This window comes from Culicoides brevitarsis, chromosome 3 (genome assembly GCF_036172545.1).
Source record: "Culicoides brevitarsis isolate CSIRO-B50_1 chromosome 3, AGI_CSIRO_Cbre_v1, whole genome shotgun sequence".
Lineage (NCBI taxonomy): Eukaryota > Metazoa > Arthropoda > Insecta > Diptera > Ceratopogonidae > Culicoides > Culicoides brevitarsis.
In genome coordinates, this window is record NC_087087.1 from 17,933,069 (window position 1) to 17,945,160 (window position 12,092).

General features: G+C 27.1%; 1 protein-coding gene across 1 annotated transcript; it reads right to left on the reverse strand.

The window, feature by feature from the left end:
• Nucleotides 1-1,280: 1,280 nt before the first annotated feature.
• Nucleotides 1,281-11,493, reverse strand: LOC134835261 (probable G-protein coupled receptor No18). The gene is made up of 8 exons (XM_063850133.1): nucleotides 11,299-11,493; nucleotides 11,195-11,232; nucleotides 7,007-7,109; nucleotides 3,522-3,647; nucleotides 3,247-3,430; nucleotides 2,325-2,815; nucleotides 2,149-2,241; nucleotides 1,281-1,505 (listed from the first exon to the last, which is right to left on the reverse strand). The coding sequence occupies exons 1-8, from the start codon at nucleotides 11,487-11,489 to the stop codon at nucleotides 1,361-1,363; spliced, it is 1,371 nt and encodes a 456-aa protein (XP_063706203.1). The 5' UTR covers nucleotides 11,490-11,493; the 3' UTR covers nucleotides 1,281-1,360.
• Nucleotides 11,494-12,092: the final 599 nt, after the last annotated feature.

Genomic DNA, 12,092 nt, shown 5'->3' on the forward strand with positions numbered 1-12,092 from the left:
GTCAAAAAATTAAAAAAAGAATTAAAAATTATTTAAATAAATTTATTTTTTTATTTAAATAAAAAATTATTAATTAAATTACAAAAATTTTTGAAAAATATTTTAACGACTTTTTTAAAGCCTTAATTTTTTTAAAATTATTTTCTAGGAAATTGATCAAAAAATTTTAAAAATTTTTCGATTAAATTAAAAATATTTTTAAAATTAATTAAAGTTAAATAATTTAAAAATTTAATTTTTTAAAAAGTGTGATAATTTTGTTACGATTATATTATTTTTTAAAAATTAAAGTTTTAGTAAATTTAATAATTAATTGTACTTAAAAAATTATTAAAAATTACTATAAAATATTTTCTTTTAGAAAATTTAATTTTACTAATATCTATATATATATTTTTTTTAAATATAAAAAAAAATATTCTAAACACGATTTCCTTAAAACTTTCTCACAATGAAAAGTTTTTGCCTAAAACTGCATTTCTACACAATTTTCCCAGAAAAAAAAACTAAAATGAACACAAAAACTTTGTTAAATTTCTGAAAGGAAAAACATTTTCCTAAACACGCTCGATTAAGTAATTAAAATTGAACAATTTATTTACCGAGAAGTAAAAAAAAAACTTTCGCTTCAAAGTTTTTCCCTTAGTTTCTCACTTTTTATCTTGCAACTCAGCAAACAACAAATCTGCCTCATTTTCTTGCATTGTTCTTGAAAACATTTGAAAATTAATCTCTTCAGGTAAAACTTTAAATAAAATTTATTTGTTTTTCTTTCCTGTTTGTTTTCACGCCACTTTCATCCGTTTAACTTTTTTTTTTGCTCGCTGCTGCCGCCACGCTTTTCATAGTTACATGTTTGATCAAATATGAATTTTTCAATATTTTTTCGTCGGTTTGGCAATAAAATGCCAATAAATTATTCATTTACTCCATGCGTCAAAAATATTTTGAATTTTTTTGACAAAAAAATAAAAAAAAAAGATTTTTTTCCTTGTAATTGAATAATAAATTAAATTGTTAATTCGATTATTGAGTGACAAATTGTTGCAGCAAATTAATTTTAAAATATTGCGACAATGTTTGAAATAAATTTCTTTTTTTTTGTGAATTTGCGACGTAGGTAAATAAATGTAAATTCGATTTTTGTTGACAGAAATGAATCCTAGGTAATGACAAACAGACCGCAACATGCAACAAATAGTATAATCAAATTCCCTTGACATGAAATCTGCAATTGATTGATGCAAATAAAAAGTAGGTAGCTTGATGGTGATGCTGGTGTGAGCTAATTAAATTGTGACATATTATTATTTGATTACGAATTCACTACAAAATTTCCATAATTAACAGCATTTTAATTTTATCTGCGAATCGACATGTTGTTCGTGATGTATGGTGGCTTTCGGGTATTTTTGAAGAATTTTCGTAAAGTTAGACGCCAAAAAGCTGCACGGAAGTCTACACTGTAGAAAGCGTAAATAAAAGGATTCATGGCGGAATTGACCCTGAAAAATTTAAATTAAATCGTTCTTATTAAGTTTTTCTCTAAAAAATATATTTTAGGTCAAAAAATTTAATTTTTCCAGTTTTAGGCTTATTTTAAAAATTAAAAAAAAATTAGGTAAAAAGAAATGAAAATAAATAATTTTTTTAAATTTATTTAATTTTAAAAATTTTACTTAAAAACTTTATAAAAAATTCAATAAAATTTAGTCGCTGCAAATTTAAAATAAAAATATGTAATTTTTAAATTAATTAATTAAATTTTAATCAATTAATAATTTTATTATTTATTTAATTTATTTTCAAATATTTGAAGAATAATTCTTCGAAGTTCCTTAAATTATTTTTTTAATATTTTTTTATTTATTTATTTTATTTTTTCTTGTTAAAAAAATTCATTTTTTTTTTAAATTTAATTTTTATAGAAAATATTATAACAAATAAAAAAAATTAGTTTAGCCTGATTTAAATTAAATAGAATTTAATAAAAAAAAAAATTTACACCAAAAAATTCCGAAATATAAAAAAATTTCCTTTTTATTTTGTAAAATTTTTTGCCTGATAAAAAAAATAAAATTATTTCTAAAATTTTCATTTTCGCATAAAAGTACAGATTTAGCAGATAAGATTAAAAAAAATTCTTACCATCCAAGCCACGTGAGGCAAGTTTTAACATTTTCACTTATTTGGTTGTGGCCGATGAACGGCGTCACGAGATAGACAATGAAGAATGGCAACCTGTGATAAGAGCGGTGAACAAAGAAAACATTGTTTGAGCGTGTGAAGATTAGCAATGAATTGTTAATGTCTTCCATACTCACCAGCACGCAATAAAACCACCGACCACGATGCTGAGTGTTTGTGTCGTCTTGTTTTCTCGTTTCATCGAAGTGATTCGGGTCGAGATGGATTTTTGGTGTACCCGAATGTTCTTCGACGTGAGATCCGTACTTCGGACACTTTGCTGCCGATGATGATGTGATTGCGGCGGCGGTTGTTGCAGCTGTTGCTGTTGCTGATGCATCGGCGGCCAGTTTTCCGACGAGCCAGATATTTTGTAGGTAAGTGTGGAACTGCGTTTGGATGTCGGCGTACTGCCCATATCCATTAATTCGTAATGTCCGTTTCTGTTTTGTTGCTGCAATTGATGCTTGCCGTTTGTTTCTAGGTCGATGGCATCGCAAATGTTGTTGAGATTCGGAAGTGTCGGGTCATTGTGCGACTTTTTGTGCATCGGACTGATCGGACAATGGTCATTTTCGGAGCTGTCGCCTAGCTCTTGTTCCGCGAAATTCTCCGGAACACGAGATTTCTGAAAAAAAAATTAAATTATTAATTTAAAAATTTTTATTCTTAATTAATTTTTAAATTTTAATACCATTTTTTAAATTTTTTAATTAAAATTATTTAATTAATTTTCATAATTTTTAATTCATTAATTATTGATAATTTTTAAAATTTAATTTTTTAAATTATTTCTAATTTTTTTAATAATTTAAATATTTTTAATTTCAATTAATTTTTGGTTAATTTTAAATATTTAAATTTTTTAATTAGATAGGTACCTAATATATTTTTTTATATCAATTATTTAAAATATTTTTAATTTTATTAAAATTTTAATTAATTTATTTTTTTTAAATTAACTATTTTTGCCAAATTTAATAAATTTTTATTTTTTTTTATTAAAAAAACGTAGGAAAATTAAACCCACTCTACTCGGGTGTACTTTAAATTTTTTACCTTATGCACTTCAATTTCCGCCATTTGATCGTGTCGCCGTGCAATGACACAAGATATCCTAATGTACACATAAATCATCACAGTCATCGGTATGAAAAAGGAGCCCATTGCAGAAAAAACGACGTAGCCCTTATTTTCATTATAGCGACACTCGTAATCACGTTCACGTCTTCCTGGCTCGTACCTACAAAGAGATACAAAAAAAAAACAGAAGAAGAAGAGAAGCAAAAATCACGAAAGACTGAAGAAAAAAAATAATGAAAGAAAAATTTTACCATCCAATTAACGGTGGACAAGTAATGGCGAGCGCGAGCACCCAAACGACTAGTATCATGGTTAAAGCTAATCTCTTTGATCGTCGACGTCTTGAATAGTTAAGTGGTTGCGTTACTGCTAGATATCTGTGGGAGGAAACAACAAAAAAAAAGTAAGTATTCGGCGTAAATATTTGTGAATGAGATTCAGTTTTGTTTAATGTCATCCTTGTGGGTGATTATTTATAATTAAGCCACAACAACCACAAAACAGGATGTGTAATGTGTAATGCAAAACAATCGTGGTTGTGTTTAAATTACGAAAATTAATCCCTTAAGTCAATTCTATTGTTTCTGTAAATTTAAACATACACGACACACACCGACTATTTTGCTTAACAAAATATATTTAAGGCCGAAGCAATTACGAAACATGTTTCATATTTTTAAAAAATCATATTTAATGGAATTTTAAAATTTTTAGTTAATTTTAGATGCAGAAAAATACTTTTTGTTTAAATTTTTAATTTTAGAACTTTTGAATAATTTCAAAAATAAAAAATTTAAACGTTTTTGAAAAAATTTCAAGAAAGAAACTGAACTGCTAAAATTTAATTTTTTTAGGTTTCTAACTTTGCGAAAAAAATTGCGATACTCCGTTGATCGACGAATCTTCTAAAAGTAGCACGATTACGAAGATGAGCGGAACAAATATTCCTAAACTGGAACTGGGCCATAAAAAAAGAGTCAGCAAATAAATATCTTCCAGCTTAAGAATCCCATTTAAAATGCATGCCTACCCACCAATCAAATTAAATGAAACATTAGTCTATTTGTGCAACCAAGTGGGTGAAACCAGAGGTGAAAAAAATAATGTAATTTTTCCAAGTTCCAGTGGTCAAGCATGCTGATGCCAAGTTCACAAAATAACTATTAATTGCCAATTGTAAAAAATGAGACTCAACAAGAAGAAAGATGATATTATCTGACCAACAGATGATTCCATGCGATCCCAAAGAACAACCTGGAGGTGCTGCAGAAACGACTCTCCAAGGTGTCAAAATCTAGAGCGCAAAGATGGACCGAAAGAAGAACAGCGTGAACATTCGCTGTTGAACAAGCCATAAACACTGATGCAGAACGGAAGTCAAAGGGTCGATCTCATGATAGAGATTGAATCAAACGTAGAAATTAAGGGATGTATCAAAAAATCTGTAAAAAATGAAACAAATATCACACGAAATCAAGCTGATTTCTCTTAATTATAAAACACAGGCAGTGTTGCAGAGACATGGTTCTAAGAGCTTTTGGAACAATCCTCTGCAAGTAATTGATTTTGATCTTGGCTGAAAAAATGATATAAATCGTCTTCAAAACGAATACAAATTCCTTAAAACAAGAAATTATATATTAAGAAAATTTTATCACTAAAATATTATTAAACACTTAATTTTTGGCCTATTTTAGTTCAAGAAAAGTAAACAGCTTTTTATAATTATTTTGATTTTAATGCATAGTGAAAAACTTTCAATAATTGCAATGGCCTTAATGTAAATAGAACCATTATTATTATTTTAGAAGATTAAAATTTTAGCTTTGTGTAAATTCTGACAATATGTTTGCTCGAGTGTGTTTGTGTGACAAAGAGTAACAACAAAAAAATGAACAAAAACGGACATTTTTAAGCTGTTGGTTTACGGGTTTTGAGCCAAAAATCATGAGACGAACACGCCTTATTTGAATAAATGTTGTCATTTTAATTCAAGCGAGCGAGCGAGAGGGACACAGAGTGAGAACTCGAATGAAATAATAAATGATTTGGAATTTGAGATTACCAAAACAACAAACACGACACACAAAAAAGCAAACCTTTTGTGCGAACCGAATCAAAAGCATTTTGGCAAAATATTTAAATGTTTGTTTTGCCAAATAATGCTTTTGTGTGCGTGTTCGTATATTAAATTAACAAGCCACTTCTATTCATTTCCCACACATTTCCATGTGCGACAGGATGAATTTATGCAAAAGCCAGAGAGAGAGAGAAAAGATAGCTACAATTTATGCTAATATGCATTTGGTCAGGTCAGTATTTAGGAAAAAGCTTTGAATAATGATGACATTCACTCGGCCGTAGAGATATCGTTGTCCCGTAATTGTATCAAATATATAAATCCTTGTTGTAACAATAAACACAGATATCGTCGCATCATCCTGATGATGATGCCGATGAGAACGATGACGATATGTGCATACATAAGTGATTTAGGATAATGTCTATTTAATGTACAAACAAACCAAATCGGCTTTGATGTGGTAATTTTTGCTTATTTATAATCAGAAATCCAAGCAAATTGAGAGATGACGAAATTTAATGGGGTTTTATTGGGAGAATACCAAATTTCTTGTTGCTTTCAATGCATAAAAAATTTATTCGTCATTAAGTATTTGTCATTGCTTGGTAAATCGCTTTTTGATCGATTTAGGATTTGCAGCTTGTAAATTGCTGCATTCAAAATAAAACGTAAGAAAATGCTGTTTCACAAATAAAAAAAACTATTTGATTTGCTCATCAGGAATAAATTTATTGTATAAAAATTTTTAAATAAATTTTCTTGTAACAATTCTAATTTTGTTTTAAAATTATTTAGATATTTATTTAAAATTTATTTAATTAAATTTCTGATTTTTTTTTCAAAATTTAGTAATTTTGCAAAAAAAATTAACTATTTAAGAAAATTTTTTTTCCTCCCAATTTTCAAAAATTCAAAAACTAAAAAAAAGAAAATTTTGCGTGGAAAATTTTTAAGTCGGGGATTTTGTTGTGTGAAAAATTATTTTTTAAGACAAAACTTTGAGCTTTTATTTTTTTTTTGCTTTTCATAAAAAAATATTTTTCTCAATTTTGAAACATATAATTTTCTGGAAATTCTTTATGAAATATTGTATTTTAAAGATGCGACATCAAAAGTTGAGTTAAAGCTTGGTATATTTCCATGTTAATTTTTTAAGTTTTTTTCATATAAAAATCTTATGAAGTCATTTCCGGGTGAAAAACTCATTTTAATTCAATATACTTTTGAAATCTGCTTATATGAACAAATTAATGTGGGCGTCTTAGAACAAAGAAAACGAGTTAACATATTTGGCAAGTTGTCAAACACAACAGCATTGACGACCTTCTGTGATCTTCGTCAAATTGTGCCAAATTCTTTTCTCTGTTTTCTTTTTTTTTTTTGTGGATAATAAGACGAAAAGTGTCATTCACAAATAAGATGTTAAGATGACTTGTTAGATCCCTTGTTGACAAGGTTACAAACATAATTTTGTGTTTTTTTTTTGTCTTCAGCTCCACACCAAGAAATTTCTCATGATTTTTCGCCTTGTTGATTTTTCGTAAAAGTGACAAAGGTCGCTTTTGTATTAAAGAACAATGTTATGACAAAAATTACTTCTGTATCAAGTTTCAAGGATGCTATTTGGGATATGAGGAAAAATGTTCTACTCACCTATCGATACTAATGGCACATAATGACAAAATAGAAGCTGTGCATAAAAGTACATCCAATGAGATCCAAATGTCACACAAAATCCATCCCAAGCCCCAAGTTCCTGCAAAAAAACAAAAAAAAAGTGTGAACTTTAACAGTCTGCTGTCAAAAAATAAAAAAAAATGAATAAAAATGAAGCAGCCATGTGGAAAACAAAAAACTTAGCAGGGACTATCAAGATTTAACTCAGACAATTTTTTTCTGCCTGTTGTGCAGTGAATGACCTTCATTATTAAAAAAAATATTTTTTGTAGCATAAAAGGTTCAAGAGATACAAAAAAAAATCAAAATTTCAGAAGTTTATGAGAAAAACTCATTTTTATTTTTTAAAATATATATTTTGATGTCAATGCGTTTGTGGACGACAAAAAAGTTTTTTATGATATTGAAATTTTTTTTTATTTAAAATTGTAAAAAAAAAATCATAAAATAATTAAAAAAATTTAAAATAAATATAAAATTTTCAATAAAATAAAAATTCTAAAATGAAATTTTAAAAAAGTTGGAAAATAAAATAATTTAAAAAAATATAATTTTTATTTATTTATTTTTTTATTAAATTTAAATTTCGAATCAGTTCGTTTCTGAGCATATATTTCATGGATAATTGTCGTCAAGGAAGAAACGGAATTTTTCTTAAAAATAAATAATTTAATTTTCTATTTTTGGCTTGAAATTGGTTAAAAATTCATAAGTAAAAATAAAAAAATTTGAAATACTTTCTTTATATAAATTAAAAAAATTTAAAAAATTTTTTAGCGTTAATTGATATTTTTAAACTATCCATAATTACACAAGAAGTCTTTATTTTTTAAATTCTTTAAATTTTTTTACGAATAAAATCAACAAAATCAAAAATATTGTTGGGTAATTTAAAAAGATTTCTCGCACTCGAAATAAAAAAAAATATGAGAAATATTTTTTTAAATATTAAAATAATAAATATTTTTAAAAATACGGTTTTTAGAACAGAAATTAGTAAAAATTTAAAATTTGTTAAAATAATTCTTGAAAATTTTGAAAATACACCAAAAATCGGTCATTTTTTATAAAATTTAAAACTTTTTTTTATATTTTGCCCCATCTGATTTTTGACTTTTAAAATGGGGCATCAAACAAAAAAAAAAGGTTTTAAAAATTAGAAATTAATTTTTTTAAATTTAGTAATTTTTTATTTAATTTTTTTAAATTTTTGGCTTGAAAAAAAAATCATTTTCTTCTAAATATTTTATTTAAATACCTTCGTTCACCATCGCAATTTCCCATTTAAAAGTAAATATCTCTGCTACAGAAGTCTTTTGTATAGATTTCATTACTCGGTTACATAAAAACTAAAAGCTTTTCTCGGAAAATGTAATCTCAACATTCCAGCCGAGCAACAGGCATTCAGACAAAAACAAAACTAGCAATTACTCATCACAATGCTCCATCTTCTGTCTTTTTGTCATCCATTAAATTTGCGGCAGATTTGATGAGTAAATTAAATTTTGTCGTAGCAGCGCGCAACAAATTTTCTCGGTCGTGCCGAAACGGAACTTTAACCACAACAACTATAAACCCCAAAAAGTAAAACTAACGACATTTTGCAGAAAAGTAAACCATGAAAGTTTATTTTGGCCAAAATTGCATTAAAACAAACATTTGGATTTGTGTACCCGGAGCAAGCAAGGGAGCAGAAACAATTGGGTCAAAGGACTTGGTTTTACTTTGCCCGGAATTGTCGTTTTGTCGCAACACATCAATCAAATCATAAATAAATGCGGTTGAATGGACGAATAAATGGGAATTTCATTCGAGATTAAATATTTATTCAAAAGGATTTGAATTTGATTTCGCTCTGTGGAAGGGCTGGAATTTATTTGAGTCACACAAAAAAAAAATGAAAACTAAGAGAATGTCACGTACGACGCACTGAGACAGTACTTAGCAAATAAGTTACATTGTTGGACAGTTGGTTGGATTTAATCTAAAAACAAACAGCTGAGCACTTTTGCTACAGGCCACTATGACGTAATAGTACTTTTTATCTGGCGAAAAACATTAAAAAAAGTATAAACCAAGCTCCCTGTTGTTTAGTTCTTTATTTTTTTTTTTGCCGGAGACAGCGACACACATGTGGAAATGCGAGTGTTATTACTAACGGAGCCGTATTTTTAATCATAAGTTAAATTAAATGTACTCAAGCATTAATTTTATACGAAATGTCTGGCTTTTTTTATTGCACACGATTCCATTTATTTTTAGCATGTGAACAAAGTATCATGAAAAAAATGTGACACATGACGAAGAAAAAGGATATAAAGTTATAAAAAACATCGGGTTTCTCGCTTTTTGAAGTTTTTGAAAAAAATAATCAAAGAAAAAATATGCAAATTCGATATCTTTAAATTTAGTGATCCGAAAATTTGATTGCGGTGTGACAGACAGAACGATGAATGATTTGTCTGAATTTTATTGAATGAATTTTGAGATTAAAATATTTGCGTGACTTTTACTGAATCAGATTTTTGTTTGTTTCAAGGCCGTTTGTTTTTATTTAAACAAAATTAGGTAATAAAATATTTTATTTTTAAATTTCTTTGGTCCTTAAAATAATTTTTAATTAGTGAATCAAATAATAACAAATAGTTAGTTAAAAATTATCAATAAATTAATTCAATAAAAAAAAAATTTTTGAATAGAACTTAATTAATTAAGATTTTTTTTAAAAATTTTGATAAATTTAAATTTTAAATTAATTAAAAAAATCATTATAATTCATTTTAATTTTTGTTAAAAATTTGAATAAAAATTAATTAAAAAAAAAAAAAATTTTTTTAAAAAATTAATAAAATTTTTTCTAATTAATTAATTAAAAAATATTTTAATTTTTTTCTAAATATTTATTTTTGTTAAATTTTATTAAAACAATTAAATTAAAAAAATAAATAATGAAAATAAAAATTATTTTAATGTGTTCAATCAACAATAAACGTTCGAAAACCTAAAAAAAGTAATTAAAAAAAATATTTTTTTTGATTAAATTAATTTAAATTAAATAATTAAATTGATTCTTTAATTTTCATAGAAAAAAAAATATAACCTACATTTCATTGAAAAAATAAATATTTAATAATTAATAATTAAATAATAAAAAATAAAAAGAAATAATTTTATAAAAATATTTCTTTTACGAAATTTACGATCTGCCAAAATCGATTTTTTAAAAAAATATATTTTGGTAAATTTCAATCATCAATCAATTTAATTACCAATATCTTTTCAATTTTTAATTAAAAATTAAAAAATTTAAAAGAAAAGAAATTTAACATTGAAGTTTTTTACTAAGAAATTTAAAAAAATTCAAAATATTTATTTTTTCCCAATATCAAAATAATAAATTGAATCTTGAAGATTTTTCGGGAACATATTTAAAAAAAAATCCAAAATGACCTTAAATTATTTTTTTTATAAGAATTTTGAGAAATTTGTGAAAATTGCTCAACATCGTGGATCCTCTGTGATTTTTCAACGTCAAAAAATGAGCGATTTTATCATATTTTTTTTAAATATCCTAAAAACAAACTTAAATATTTTAATTCTCGAATAATTTTTTAACTATTTTTTACCCTGTTAATCAAAATAAGATATTTTTTTTAATTATGAATTTTTTAATGTTCTTAATTTTAATAATAATTTAAAAATACTGTTTAAAACAAATAGAAAAGAATAATTTTATCTGTGCCTCATTTCACGAAAAAAAAACATATTTCGTCTTTTGTTATTTATTAATTTAAATTTTTACTTTAAAAGAAAATAATTAAAAGAGAATAAAAAAATTATGATAAGAATATAATTTAAGATAAACGACATAATTATTATTATTAATCATTTTTTTTTGTTTTTAGGGAAAATTAATGAACAAAGCCATATTTTGGGAAAAATTCCTGAATTTACGATACAAGAAAAACACAAAATGTGAGAATTGATACCAGCCGTCTCCATTTCCTCAACCTAATCTATCATTATGTCATGTTGTTGGTATATTTTCTAATCAAAAATCATCCAATGGACACTAATTCAATGGTAATTTCGTTCTAAGATGGTCATTAAACATAATGTATACCGCAGAGCTTGCTTTAATGAAACGAAATTAATTATCCCTACCTGTTACATACAGCAACACTGCGGGTGGCATAACGAATCTGCAAGTGAAAAAGGAACAAATTTCAATTAAAAGAACTTTTCTCCAGCTCAAAAAGAAAACTTACAGCCCCACCAACCAATCCGCTACGGCCAAACTCATGACAAAACAATTTGTCACCGTGCGTAATCGACGAGTTGTAATCACAGACAAAATCACTAAAGTATTACCAATCACAGTTATAATAATGAATAAACAAAAGCAAATTATCAGGACAATTTCCGACCAGTGCATCGGATCGTTGCCCATCATGGACATGTCGACGTCAGTGCCGGTCACGAGGTGCGTCGTCACATTGCCGTCACCTGTTGTCGTTGCAGTGCTGCCAGGCACCATGACGCCCCCGCCGCCACCACTGCCCGTCAAATCGATCGCCGTCACATTAAAAGTGCAGTTGTCGCTGCCCGTTGCACATCCCGTCGTCGTCGTCATCGTTTCCATCAATAATTTATCGCTGTAATCAAAAGTCGACTCATTCCGCAGAATTCGCAACGACACGAGCGGACTACTGTGCGCGCCCAATTTTAATATGCCGTCATGTAAATTATTGCCACCATCGATGGACGACGTCGCATTTTGACTTATTGCCGCGATGTGATTTTTATCAAAGTCCGTGCGTTGCTGCTGCGGCATCCCGTTTTACGTTTATTTATGAGTTTATGTGGCTTCCCTGCCCGCACATTGACAATCATCGGAGAAACCGCACACAAAACTCTATTTCAATTCGAATTGTGGTCCAAGCTGCTCTAATTGTTGTTTTGTTATGATGATGTCATTTTTGTCATTTTATTAGTGTTATTTTTTTGCTGTTTAATTTGTATGCACAAGAGGAGTCCTTTGTTTGTTTGCGCTGCGTTATTT

What these genes read in the sequence shown, in the direction of transcription:
- LOC134835261 (XM_063850133.1), bottom strand. Translation starts at nt 11,489, where the DNA reads ATGTCCATGATGGGCAACGATCCGATGCACTGGTCGGAAATTGTCCTG. An exon ending in AGTGTTGCTGTATGTAACAG is followed by an intron (nt 7,110 to 11,194) that starts GTAGGGATAATT and finishes GTTTTTTTGCAG; the next exon opens with GAACTTGGGGCTTGGGATGG. An exon ending in TGTCCACCGTTAATTGGATG is followed by an intron (nt 3,431 to 3,521) that starts GTAAAATTTTTC and finishes ATCTCTTTGTAG; the next exon opens with GTACGAGCCAGGAAGACGTG.